Raw genomic sequence first — 14887 nt, forward strand, 5'->3', positions numbered from 1 at the left:
TTGCGACTGAATACCATTTTGCGATTGAATACCATTTTTTCATTTTAATAATCCAGGGTCACTAAAATTCCATGAGGCTGGAGCTTGTAAAAGTCACGTTTCAGAATCAAGAGTCTGAGGACTCACCTGATTTAGCCTTTTACATCGTTGGATTCATGGCTTTCTAAAGAGAAAACTTTTAGGAAATCTAATATTTGCTTTTGTAGTTCACTGCTTGACTGGATGTGTGCTACTCTCTGTTTGAGCTGTTCTGAACTGGCCTAATAGCAGGTTTTTTTCTGTCTCCACTCTGCTCCTTTTAGGAAACCAAGGTTGAAAATACATTCGACCTAAGTGAGTCAGTGTATAAAGCTTCTTCTAATGTGGTCATCAAGAATGTTACAATGGAAAACAAGGGGTTGTATGTATGCAGAGGCATAATTGCCAATACAACACAATTAAAATCAGAGGCCAACATCACTGTATACAGTACGTATGATTCTATCTCCCGGTATCTATCTATCATCTGTCTATCTATCTATACTGGTTAGAAAGTATAGTAGTAACTTCTTTTTGTGGAGGCAGAGTCCACCTGTCCACTCCAGCAATCAGTTTACAGCACGTCACCGACCCCCCAACTGTATCATAATCAACACCACAAACATTCACTAACACATATATGCAGCCTAAAGTCAAGGAAATTATTTACCACTTGATATTTCTGATTGCGTCAGCCGGCATTCAAGAAACTCCAGAGGGTTTGTGTGACATGTTGTTACATTGACAGGCACCACACTTTTTTTAAATAGAATAGTACAGAAAGGGATATTTGCCCTTTGGAGATCTTTGTTTGGCTGTGTGTGTGCCTTTGATCTGAAGCAGTTGTTCCCAAACAGTATGTGTCATAAAAGAACTAATTATGTACTGTGAGAAATTCATTGATTCAACAGTTTAAAAGAGTGCCCATCTGCAAAGAGAGCGGCTGAATGATGCATTCCAACAGCTGGCCTCCTTTGCTTAGGGTGGGGATTTTGAAAATGTCTCTGCTGCCTAAATGTTATTTCAAGTGTACACCACCTTCCATCAGAACATTAGTTTTCACAAAGCTGGTATAAAGAACAAAATTAACAAACAGTATATAAATCAATTAAAGCATCAAAATCCATAGAATAGGATTCAATTCACCCAATACCCCCACAAAATCCCACATCCAAGAACACACCTATACTTCAATCAAACTACACCTGTATGTATTCGCCAGCTGTTGGGCTCACCCATAGCTGCAAACCCGCTGTGCTTCATTATAATTAGCTACTGGGCCCAACAAGCCTCTGGAAGCATATACAAATAGACCACCCCACAACACTGGTAGCCTTACTACAAGTCTAAAACCAAATCCAATCTAGAACCCCACCAACATCAATAAAAGCCTAACACCCTTCACCTAATCACATGCTCAAATTCATAGAATTATCCTCTACAGCTGAGGAACTGTCTTTTCACCCTAGTAATCAACCACCAGTTTCCAGCTCCCACCTGCGAAGTGATCAGACTCTAGCTACTTCCCCAACCATTTTATGCACTTACTTTGGAACAGCACCACACTAATGACGGGGGGAGAAATTTGCTCTAGTTCACATTTATAGGCAAACCAAATTAATTCACACTTTCTGAAACAATATGTGTTGGCCAAACTTGGGTCTCCAGCTGTTTTTGGACTTCAACTTCCATCATCCCTAGCTAACAGGCCAGTGGTCAGGGATGATGGGAATTGTAGTCCAAAAACAGCTGGAGACCCAAGTTTGGCCAACACTGCCATATGGGAACTGAAACACTGCCAACCTTTGAAATCCACACTTCTTTGAATCTTGCAATGCAATTCTCCAGCCAAGTAATTTATTTATTTATTTAAAAGCATGTACTAGAGTAAACTATGCATTTAAAAATGCATAATTAGTGAAAATTACAGTATATAAAATGCATTTTATAATGGGAAAATGCTCTGCAAAAAAATGTTTGTTAGGCAAAATTGCCTGCAAACTCTGCAAATGCTGGTGAATTACCGTATATAATCGAGTATAAGCCAACCTGAATATAAGCCGAGGCACCTAATTTTACCTCAAAAAAACTGGGAAAACCTATTGACTCGAGTATAAGCCAAGGGTGGGAAATGTAGCAGCTACTGGTAAATTTCAAAAATAAAAATAAATACCATCCTATGCCTTTCCCAGCTGTCGGCGGCAGGGTGGGGGAGAAGCAGTGGGAAAGGATCCCTTCCTCGTCTCTTCTCCCTCCCTGCCGCCTTGCACAGAGCAGGCATAGGACGGGGGTTCGGAGAGTTGCAGCGCAGCGCTTCTCCAAACCCCCGGTCCTGTGCCTTTCTCCGCCGCCGCCTGCCTCACTCGAATATAAGCCGAGGGCGGCTTTTTCAGCACATTTTTCGTGCTGAAAAAGTAGGCTTATACATATATGGTAATTAAAAAATGAAGCACATGTTTCAAATGGCAGCATCATTTCCTATTCTTACTTTATGCTAACTTCTGGCTGGCCAGTCCATCTACTTGCTTTCTACTTGTGGGACTCTTGCATTCTGTTCCAGAGCTTTTATTATCTGTTGCTTTATTATTGTTTTGCAAAAAAGCAAATTTGAGATTCATGCCTGCAATTTTTCTTGTTTATTTTAAGGGGAAGCTTTCATCAAAGTTTCCTTTAAGAAAATCAATCCCTATGAAGTTATCGAAGGGCAAAAGATGCTGAAATTGTCTTGGAAGGTTCAAGCTGTCCCCCGCCCCATAGTGACCTGGTAAGAACCAAGGAGGTACTTTGAATTGACAGAATGAAAATGCTGGTTCAGGGGGGTGAGGAAAGCACAGCAATCTAACAGCAGTTCTTTGCAGGTCTACTCAGGCTTGTCTGTGCTTCATTGTAGTGCTTAAATCTGTGCTGTGGTGTGTTTTATTTGGCATTTGGTATTCCCAATCCCTTGTTTGTTTTGAACCATTTTTGTGTACATTGCCCAGAAAACTTTAATTAAGGTGTTGCATAGAAGTCATGTTAATAAAGAATAAGAAGAGTAAGTCTCAGTAACCCTATAATGGGATTGCCCTTGTTTCCCCTCTATCTTTCAATTGGTGACTTTCTTGTTGGACATTATAGGTACAAGGATGGCAAGAAGCTGACCAATGCTAACAGTGACTGCTATGAACTAGATCCACTGAAGTACAGGCTTATCATAAGGGACGTGAAACCAAAGCATGCTGGGAATTACACCATAACCCTGAGCAACACTAAGCATAATCTCCATGAACAACACACTGTCGAGCTGGATGTATTAGGTAAGCACCTATTAGAACCTAAATAACTAACCAGCTTATTCCTCTGTTTCTGGTTTCCAGGGCAAAGGAGAATAGCAAGCACTTTTTGGTCAAATGCTTTGTATAATTGATGTACAAACATGTGGTATATATCCAAGGAACTGCCTGTTTCTGCTGCTATAAGCTGTTATTACTGCCATCATTTCAGTATACTAAATGGCACAAAGCTCATGTGTTGTAGTGGTTAGAGTGCTGGACTTAGGGCTCCATCCACAGTCCCCTTTGACCCAACACTGTCCCCTGGGGAAACGCTCAGTTTAGCGCTAAAATGGAACAATCAGCAATTGGGTTTTCCGAATTAGAGTTACAAAGCAAGTTTTCCAGGGCAAATCAGTGGGGCATAGCCAAAACTCCTCGGACCCATGCCTACAAAGTATGGGGCAAGTGGAAAACTGCTTGGACCCATGCTTTCTAGGCATGGGATAAGCGGAAGTGTGGACTGAAAAGGTCCAGGTTCAAATTCCAATAAAGCTCACTAGGTGGCCTTGGGCTGATTCCACACTCTCAGTCTCACCTACCTTACAGGGTTGTTGTGAAGATAAGATAGGGATGGGGTGAACCATATATGCTGCCTTGAGCTCCTTGAAGGACAGGCAGGATGGATATATATGAGAGGGGATGAAGCATTGTCCAGGGGACAATGTGGCCCTATAGGTCTCTCTGTCCGGCCCTCAAGATTTCCCAGGCCCACTGCTTACTGCTCCTGTTCCTGTGTGCTTTTACCAGGCTGAAAAGTGTCTATGAGCTTTGATGGTGCCTCTTGCTTGCCTCGACAGAGAGGTGTGCGGGTGTATAAAGCTCTGACTTTTGCATGGCTGGAATAAAAAAATTAATAAGAGTCGTATCTGTTGCCCCACCCATTTTTGCTCCCCCCCCCCACTGGCTCACAGTTTCTGGAAGGCTGCCCATGAGGCATTGTGGTTGTCAAACTGAAAAAGGTTCCCACCACTTCTGCCATAGCATCCTAAATACAGACACCAGTGTATAGCCAAGTATCCAGGAAATATTTGGTAAATTCATTTTGACACCACTGCATGGCTTTTAATGTTGGGGTAGCATTTTTGAAATTGTTTTACATCACTTCAATAATTCAGTAACTAGAAAAGTGACTAACACATTGAGAAATAAATTCAGTATACAAGAAAGGCAGGACCTGCTATGTCCATTATTTTGAGCTTCTGCTTTAATTCAGCATCTCATAGGACTGGGGGCCCTATTTGCAGGTCTGTATTTCTGCTGCCAAAGTTTTTTCCATCAAAGTTTTTCAGGGCAAGAAATCCCGCTTGATCTTGATATATCAACATTTTGTCTCATGGCTTTGTTTAGTGTTGGTTGGATGGCATGTGGATTATGGCTAACAGATTTTTTTGTATCTGTACAAATGCTGTTGTGTGCAAAACAGAATTGTTTTCTAGTTTAAGAATTGACTGCCCGTAACTAGGGATGCAAACACAAATCAGTTGGTATGAAATTCACAGGCAGTTAACAAAAGGGTTTCTTGTGTGCTGGCTACAATCCATTCATTTCATCTCCGTTAATGCTTTTGCAAGCTTTTGGTATTTGTATTTGTTTACGATTTCATGCCCAAGTGCTCTCTGTTGTTCTTTTGTCATGCATCAGCATGGTAGCATGAATTAAACTGGGATCATTATTGCAATTATTGTAAATATGTTGCTTATCACAACCGTTCCAGCTCAAAGAATGCTGATAATTCATATACTGAAAAAGTATTTCTCCATGTAGAGGGCAGGAGAGAAATAAACAACAGGTGCTTCATAAGTTTTAGCAACAGATTGCTCCTCCAAAAAAGATGATCTGACAAGGAATCTCTGGTGTTGATTTATGTTCCCTGTGATGTGTATTACAGTAATCATAATCGTAATAGCAATAACAAGAATGACTATTCTTGTTATGAATGCGGATGCATTCCCCCCCCCAACAGTTTTGTTACGGATAAACCAGGGGTCCCCAGACTTCCCCGCCTTTGGGCCGGAGGGTGGGGGAGTGCGTGCGCAGTGGGCCAGAGGGTGGGGGAGTGCGCGCCAGTGCGCATGCGCAAACCCATTTACTGGCATGGTGGCGCGCTTCCAGGCCGGAAAAATCGCCGAAAATTGTTTGTGCGCATGCGTATGGGTCTCCCCCAACCCAGAAGTGCACCGGAAATGACCTCTTCTGAGTTGGGAGAGGCCCATATGCATGCGCAGAAACGATTTTCGGCGATTTTTTCCAGATCTGGAAGCGCGCCGTCGCGCAGTGCGCCGCAAGAGCGGGCAGCGGGGGTCGTTGCGGGCCGGATTGGGAGGCCAATTGGGCCGCATCTGGCCCGCGGGCCGTAGTCTGGGGACCCCTGGGATAAACTAACTGTGATGTAAACACATATGTGGCTATTGCAACACGAGGCTCACAGAATCTTCCTGCCCTGTATAATGTTTGCTAGAACTGACTAATTTCCTGACATCATGATGTCCCAAATTCCTGAAACTCCTCTCTACTTTACATTGACTGCTACAAGATATAGTGACATCCTCCAGTTGTAGAAGTAGGTCAAAGAAGGAGCTGAAAGAGGAGTAACAATATTCCTTGCCCACCTTTCACCACAAGGTCCCAGGGCATGTTACAGCAATTAATACTGATAAAGATAACAACAACTCCACGCCAATAATTTTACAGGCATAATTTAAAACATACAGAAAGTTTATACCACAATAGAACAGACTAAAAACAAATTAAAACTCATACAAACTTGGAAACTTATGGGCAGTCTTGTTTCAATAAGAGTTTCTTCAGGTGCTGAAAAGAACGTATTGCACAATTTACCATCTAATAAAGGGGTTTCTTGAATGATCCTGGACAACATGAGGTACTTAATCACATAGCCTATTATTAAACTACAGTATTCAGTTCAGTCCCACAGCATATAGTGCTGGTCATCAACTTGGATTACTTTAGAAGAAGAGTAGACAAATTCATGGAAGAGAGGGTTATTGAGGACTACTTTTACTATAATGGATATGTTCTATTCAGTGCTGTTTTTCTAGAAAAAGAGGTGCTGGAACTCACTTGTTCTCTTATACAGTAACGGCAAATATCTAGATGTTGCCACATCTCTCAGACTTACGATTGTTAGTTCCTAGCTTGTCAGTAGTAATAAACAACCATTGGCCCTACAGAGACTCTGATTTTGCATTTTATATTTTGTATATTGTTTGATCCACTGTAATAAGCACCTGATGGATGACTATAATAATGGAGGGGGGTTGTTTGCATATATGAGGAGAAACAGCCAAAGTTTCATGTGAACTTCTACAAAAATATAAAAGAAATTGCAAGTTTATATGGAAATGAGGCAAACAGGACTTGCGGTTGGAATGTGAGAAACAGAGTAAACCAGAATTGATGGATTCACTGAACCGTAAATGTAAGAATTGTTGCAAAGTCCATTCCTCCTTAAACTTCCTGTATAAAGATACATGTAGTGGCCCTATGCTTGGGCCACCCATGTTTCCAACCCACTCTACAGACAGATGGAATTTAATCTGGCATGAGGAATATAACCCTCTTGCTTGCTTTGCATGTAGGTCTCTTTGAGTCTCCTGGAGGCCGCTGGACCCCCTTTTTTATATATATAAACCCATTCTTCCTTTATATGTTTGCACATCAAGAGCTGTCCAAGAAGTTGGTGGGTTGCTGTGTTTTTGTTTTGTTGGATTAAATTCTTGTTGAGAGCCAAAGTTTCAGGCAGCAAATGTCATGAAATATTACAGAGGAGGGGAGAGAGTGAACAAAAGGGAATCTTAACAAACAGCTGGCAACTATACATCCTGGTGAGCCAAGAATGGAAAGGGGGAAAAAACATGGGAGAAAATGGTTACTCCAGACTTGAGTACAAAGCAAAGGTGGGTGGGGGGAGGATAAAAAACCTCTGGTCTGGTAAGGGTATTTTTAATTCTCACCCTAGAACAAATAAACAGAATATTCTGGGTCTTCTCCAAGGCTTTGTGGAACGGCAGCGTTTCAGTTGAAGCTAGCTGTATATTATTCTCAGTTTGTAAAACAATTGGAAACTTTGTTGAACCATTTTACAAAATAGACCAAACAGACTGCAGCCATCTTACTGTCTTCTCTGTTCTGCAGCAGAGGACTTGTAAAAAAAAATTGGCAGATATTTGTGATACCTTCATTCATCAGTCAGAAAACATCATTTTGAAGAGTTGCAAAAAGCAACCTGATCAAACTTTTGGATTTGACTTCAAAATTTAAGTTTCAATTTTGTGGTGGGTGGGTGTTGAGATTTCAGCCACTGAATCCAAATTATAAAATCTGAATATTCAGCAGAATCTGATGTTTCTTAAAAAGTTGTTAATATGTTTATTTAGGAAACGTCTATAATGTTTTTCACTTTTACAACAAATTATCAAATTGGTTTACATCTATTGCATTATATTTATATGTAAACCTATTTGATAAAATGAAACCAGTGATTGAAACCATATAGTGCAATGCAATGCACCTGCTATTTAAAATTGGAAGAAAGCTCCAATTAGTTAGTATTGCTGCATCTGATGAAGCAGACCATGCAAGTTTTTTCAATAGCGGGTGTAGGTTTTTTTTAAAAGATGCTTCTGTGTGCAATGACTGGCAGCAGCTCTCCAAGGGTTTCAGGCAAGGAATAAGAGAAGAGCCTGCTGGATCAGGCCAATGGCCCATCTCGTCCAACCTCCTCTTTTCACAGTGGCCAACCAGAAGCCCATTCTGGGAAACCAGCAAGAAAGATCCAGGAGCAAGAGTACTCTCCACTCCTTCGGTTTCCAGCAAGTGGTATTCAAAAGCATTTATGCCTTTGACTGGAGGCAGAACATAGCCTCCATCATGGCTAGTAGCTATCTTCCATGAATTTATCCAATCCTCTTTTAAGGCCATAGAATTTTGTGGAGTAAAACCAATAAATTTGAAATGTATAAAATGAGGGAGGAAAAAAACACCCTCCCCCTTGATTCTTCTCTAAAGTGGAGCACTGGGGAAATTCTTTTGTTATTCAGGGCAGCTTTTACACCTCTCATCAAAGCACACCTGAAGCCCTTTAACACTTTATCCCAAAGACAAGGGTAACACTTGACATTGCATGTTTAGTATGTTTGAAGAGTGTGAATTTGCAGTTGGCAAACTCCAAAGGTTTAATCTATCCTTTGTTGTGGCAGGAGGGTGGCTTGGGAGGGAGGAATGTGCCAGGAGAGGCAGCTGTTGTATTTTGGAAGGGTGGTAACACCCACACATATTCCTCTGCCTTTAACAGAAACTTAACATGCAGACATTAGCTAGTAATGCTTTTCACAGCTTGGAGAAAAAGATGGTCACTGGCTGTTTCCTGTTGCTTGCAGTGCTGTTAGAGCAAGGGCGGAGATCCTCCAGATGTTGCTGGACTACAGCTCCCATCATCCATGACTATTGGTCATGCTGAGTCCAACAACAGCTGGAGAGCCAAGGGTTCCACTATTGCATTAGAGGCACAGCAACTGTGGTTTTTCTCTTGTTTTTTAAAATTGGGCACTGCCATTCAGCTGAGCTTCTAGAATAGTTTACAAAACCAAGACAAAATACAAAAAAGGTCATTGAAATGCTGGAATAGGGAGGGCTGTAACTTAGCAGCAGGTCCCTGGAAAGACTCCAGTCTGGTACCTTGAAGAGCTGTTGCCAGTCAGATTGGACAGCCCACCTAGTAATGAGCTAAGTGGACCAACAGTGTAAAGCAGCATCCTTTGTTCCTGTTTAAATAACAGGCGAAGCTAAAATACCCTTGCCTAGTGCCAGAAATATAACTGTGTTGGTGCCAGGTGTCGATCACCCCTTACACATTGCCCCCTTCTGAAAAAAGAGGAACTGCATCATTGTGTTCAGAAACACACTTCTGGTTAATCACTTGGCAAGTCTATTACCCTGTTGCGTCACTGGAGTTCTTTGTCTGGCTAGAGTTGTATCGCTAGCAGGGTCCCATGCAAGAGACACCTGCAGACTCAGTAAGCCTGAGCTGACGCTATTCTGTCATTTGGCAGATGGAGCTAGGAAATGTGGGAGTGGAGGAAGAAGTTGTTGGACGTCTTTGATGATGGAAGAATTTTCCATATCCCCCGATACTCCTCCTCCTTTCCTTCAACTCCCTTCATGCTCTGCCCACTGCTCAGCAGCCTTGTTATTCTTTCACACAGCATGAAAATATGCACAGAGGGCCTGTCTACACATGCATGACTGTCAGCTCAACTTTTCATCACTTCTTTATTTAGCATCTGGTGATTTGCACACAAACATGCAAACTGACTCCATTTTATGTGAGTTGAGGCCCATTTGCGGTTTTTGACCTGTGATTGTCAGTTCACACATGTAATCTTGCCCACCTCCCAGAGCTGCTGTCATCAGGCAGCGGGCTTGCACCTGTAAACCACCATCAGATTTTTGATAGCATGGCACGCATCTTAACTGGAAATTAATTACAGCAATAAACCCTTTGCTACAAAAGTGCCCAACAGTCACACCCACTTGCTGAAAAAGAGATGAAACAGTTTTCTAGTTTAGTCAAAGTTATCAACAGACTATTGTCAAAACAGTTTTGGCATTTGCTATCCTAGCTTGGATTTGGGGGTCATGGGCTGAAATGAACGTTGCCAGAAAACTGGTTGCACCTCTGTATGCTTAGTGCTTCATTCCTCCAATGTGCTAAATCCATACATTTGCTATTTGTGGCAATGTGTTACTTCTGTGCCTGAAAATGTTGGTACACCCGTTCACCTTGCATTAGCTTTTTGCAAGTGTATCACTTAGTAAGCTCTGAATTCACACCAGATGGATGTGGTAGGTTGTGTCTCTCCCCCCCCCCCCCACTCTTTTAAAGAAATACTGTATTCTTTTTGTAAAAGCAGCTTCATTTCACAGTCCTTGTCTTATTAAATTTGCGTTGGAGATGCATGATTTTTAAAGTGCAACTCAATTTATTTTTAGATCTTGGAATTCGTTAAAAATGGGCTGCTGCTACACATCAGCCACAGCAAGAAGATACTAAAGAATCCAGTTTGTTTATACAGTATACATCAGGCACCCCCAAACTTCAGCCCTCCAGATGTTTTGGACTACAATTCCCATCATCCCTGACCACTGGTCCTCTTAGCTAGGGATCATGGGAGTTGTAGGCCAAAACATCTGGAGGGCCGCAGTTTGGGGATGCCTGGTATACATGGAGGAAGCTGCCTTATATTGAGTCAGACCATTGGTCTATCTAGCCAAACACCAGCTGGCAGCAACCCTCGCGTATTTCTTTTTTATATATATGTATATAATTTTTATTGGGTCTTTGATAATTTTATACATATGAAACATAACCATTTCAAACATTAAAAATATAAAGGTTCTTTTGAACCTTTGGACCTCCTTCCCTCCCTCCACAGGTTCCTTGATTAAGTTTAAATTTCTTTTACCATTATCCATCTATTATATTACCATCATTACCATAAATAATTCCACATTGCAAGTGTCATTACATCCCTGCCAAAGATTTTAACTGTTTACAATGGTCTTTTAAATAAATTACAAATTTACTCCAGTCTTTATAAAATACTTGATCTTCCTGGTTTCGGATCTTCCCCGTCAGTTTCGCCATTTCCTCATACTCCATCAGTTTCATCTGCCAATGTTGGTATTTCTCCTTCCACCCATCTCTGGGCTAGTAGCATTCTAGCCCTTATGTATTTCAGGCAGGGGTCTTCCCAACCCTGCCTGGAGACACCAGGGACAACTCAGCATCAACAATACCAAGCTAGATGGACCCATTGTCTGACCAGGTATAAGGCAGCTTTCTGTTTTCCTGCGTTCCACCCCTCAAAATTCCAAATAAATTCTAAAACTGAGCTGAGAAAGAGGCAGAAAAATGGAAGTATCTTTCTCAGAAATGGAGTGTGTGTGTCATATTTCAGCAAAGCACTAATTTCATTCAGTAGCTTAAAAAATGTTGCTGCCATGGTAACCTCTTATCAGTTTATGATTGACTGACTCCTAATACAGTAATTACATCCCTCTAGCCTACAACAAAACAGAATTACATATGCCTCCCACGAAGGACTTCCTTAAGTCCCTCATTCTCATACTATTATTTATCTCTGCCTCATAAATAATGTGGTTACAGGTAGGTAGCCGTGTTGGTCTGGATCGAAGTAAAATAAAAAAATTCCTTCAGTAGCACCTTAAAGACCAACTAAGTTTTTATTTTGGTATGAGCTTTCGTGTGCATGCACACTTCTTCAGATACAGTGAAATGGAAGTTTCCAGGCACTTATGTAGAGAAGGGGTGGGGAGGGGTGGGGATGGGGAGGGGGGATCACTCAGAAGCATAGCTGCCAAGTTTTCCCTTTTCTCGCGAGGAAGCCTATTCAGCATAATGTGCCCCTCATAATTGTTATATGCATGTGCACAACCCACCATTCTTGCTGTTTCATAAAGAATTAAAATGTTTTCAATAGTCATTTTAAAGTCAACAATTACTCATTTGTTCCCCCAGAAATTATTGTTTTATTTAATGAATCATTTGGCTTCACTAATCAGTAATTGGAGTAATATGTAATAACAAAACGCATATAAAAATTATTCTGGAGTTATAAAGGGGTTTCTGGATCATGCTATTCATTATATTAATTAACCCCAAAGGGGGGGGGTTACTTACTAAAAACAGATAATTGAATTGTTGTTCTATTGATTCCGAGAGAATGACAGAAAACAGGAATATCATGTTCATTTGCTTTGATTTTGCCAAATCCCTAATCACAAGTTTAAAAGGTTACCCCCTGAAATATAAATAAATTATTTTAATATATTTCTTTTTAATTCTGAAATACAAACAAATGCAGCTGAGGCAACAGCCTCACTTTGCCTCATGGGCAGATAGGCGCTGCATTCACCCCACAGGTTGGAAGTTCTGCACCCCAGTTCTAACTGGAGATGCACACTATGTTGTTCACAGCTTTGGGGAGCTTGGGCTAAAAAGTGGCATGTAAATGAGCCATACCATACCATATAGAAAGGCCTTGGAGGTTTGCAGGTGGCTACCAAGGCAAAGAGGTTCCCCATTCTAGGTCTTAGAAACGAGGGCTCCTAGGCACAGATAGAGAGGATTGAAACCATAGGATCAAACTGATTATCTCTGTAATATGAGAGTAGAGCTCAGCATTGGAGGAAATTGTCAGGCAGAAGTGGGAAATGAATGTGAAAGGCAACAGCTTGTATTTACATATTAAGGGGCCTGCTTGACAAGATGAGAGAAAAAAACTGTTGAGCAAAGACAAGAAAACGAAAAAGTTTAATTTGTGGACCGTTCCACAGGTTGTCGAAAGGGGTGAAATTGCAGCAGCTGCCCCCAATTGGACAGAGGTGCTCTAAGTGCGGGTATAAAAGGGATACATCTGTTCGATTTCCTGTTATGAATCACAAATCAAGTGAGATACCTTGGGACAGGGGGGAAACATCCATGCACAATGAGAGGTGACATTTTTTTCACCTTGAACTCAGAACCATTTCTTTTTTCTGGGGTCAGAGAGCCTTCCTTCCAGCTTCTTTTGTTTTTATCTCTTTGTTTTATAAGAAGGAGAAAGAAAAAAAGAAGTAATATTTTTTATTTTGAGTTCTTTCTGAGAAAACTAAAATTAGAGGAGACTGAGTCTCCTGGTGTTTCTTGTGATGAGCACTCATAGGAACATGCTGTGCTTTGTTCATAGGTAGTTTATGGTGTCTGAGACTAATCCTGCCGTATGTGGTATATGTTGGTGGGAATTCAGTGGAGACAATGGAGGGGAGTGACATTGCATACAATTCTGCATTTGTGTGGAATGATGCAGGTCTCCTTTTAAAAAGTACATCACAGAAAGACAGGAAGCTGTCTATGACTGTACTACCCTGAACACCCTGAACACACCTAATCTCATCTGATCTCTGAAGCTAAACAGAGTCAGGCCTGGTTAGTACCTGGATGGGAGAAAGACAGGAAGCTGCCTCATACTACTGTATTGCTTTACATAATTCAGTATAACTAACACTGAGGGGGAGCAGCTTCCTAAGTATCCAGAGTTTCAGATGGGGAACAATCCCAGCCCTTCCTGAAGATGCCAGGGATTGAAACTGGGTCCTTCTGCATGCAAAGCAGATGTTCTACCACTGAGCGATGGCCTTCCCCCCCCAACACCCTGCCAGCTTCCTTATTTTCACCATCTACCTGATTCCATGTTTATACCAAGATAACAAAGCTAGGGAAAATGTGATCAATCACTGCATTGCCTCAGCTAAACTACTTGAAGGGGTCATAAAATATTTCTTTCTTGAGACTCAACATTTAAATAAATAAGTATTGTGATCTACTCCTGCTAACTAGACAATGGGCAGAGGAGTGGGATATAATTTTAGTGAATCAAATGTCCTAGAACCTCTGGTGTACAACATTCAGATTTGGGGGGGGGCATTGGTGGAGTATCATAAATCAAAGACAAATTTCAGCAAGACAAAAACATTCAGAGTGCCTGGGGCCTGGCCAGTGATGTGTGTCATGGGCTTCACAGGCCAGTTTGTAGTTCCTGGACGCTCTCTGTGGGAGAATGCATGATTCGTAAAGTTCTTTCCACCAATCTTTTTCTTCTGTTTAAGTGCAGCTTTCTTGAGAAAATGGTCCTTTGACAAATTTGCTTTTTCTTTGCAGAGAGACCCAGGATTTATGAAAAGGAGACAGATTTTTCTAAAATGGAGCTGGTCACAAAAGGAGGAGAGCAGAGCCTCCAGTGCACATCAAGTGGGAACCCTCTGCCCACCATACATTGGGAATGGGAGCCATGCAGTCATGAAGACAACCTGTAAGTTATCACTGTAATGTGCTGATCTGAATCAATAGCCATTTGCCCACAAGTCATTTCCCTTACTGTTAACATAGGGCTCTGCCAGAAGACTGTGATATATGAAACATTATTCACTGAAGTCCTGGCAAGAGAGCTAATGCTTGCTCTAATGCAACTAGAGGTTGCAGGACATCAATTTATGAAGGTGTTTCTTCAACTCTTAAGCTGTGGAAGAAAATTGGTAAAGACTGTGTGGGTCAAAAACATAAGAACACAAGAAATGCCCTGCTCAGGCATCCATCTAGTCTGGCAACTGGCTTCCCCCACCAATCAGCCAGATATGACTGGCAAGCCAACAGGACCCTAGACCACTGCACAAGCACCCTTACAGGTGGACAGGTCTGTCCATTTTCTTTCCTAGTCAGTTTCACATGTGGTGGCCCATAGGTTTGTTTTAATCTGCTTTCTGGAAAACAGATTAAAATACACAGTTAACTTTAACACATTTCCACCTAGCATAATAAGAACATCAGAAGTGCCCTGCGGAATCGGGCCAAAGGCTATCTGGCCCAGCATTCTATTCTCACAGCCAACTTGATGCCTGTTGGAAGCCTGCTAGCAACATCAGCTCTGGTATTCAGAGACATACTGCCTCCTAAAATAGGCAGTTTTGTATGCATT

At 41.6% G+C, this 14887-nt stretch overlaps 1 protein-coding gene across 3 annotated transcripts in view; it reads left to right on the plus strand.

The window, feature by feature from the left end:
- Positions 1 to 14887, plus strand: part of LOC118084151 (vascular endothelial growth factor receptor kdr-like) — a 198883-nt gene that overhangs the window by 91588 nt on the left and 92408 nt on the right. For all 3 annotated transcript variants that reach the window (XM_035113499.3, XM_035113500.3, XM_088664660.1), the window contains exons 7-10: positions 303 to 468; positions 2665 to 2782; positions 3136 to 3314; positions 14074 to 14224. In XM_035113499.3, coding sequence (XP_034969390.1) covers positions 303 to 468; positions 2665 to 2782; positions 3136 to 3314; positions 14074 to 14224 — 614 coding nt within the window. The remainder of the gene's footprint in view (positions 1 to 302; positions 469 to 2664; positions 2783 to 3135; positions 3315 to 14073; positions 14225 to 14887) is intronic.

Source organism: Zootoca vivipara, chromosome Z2, assembly GCF_965207765.1.
Source record: "Zootoca vivipara chromosome Z2, rZooViv2.hap1.1, whole genome shotgun sequence".
Classification (NCBI taxonomy): Eukaryota; Metazoa; Chordata; class Lepidosauria; order Squamata; family Lacertidae; genus Zootoca; species Zootoca vivipara.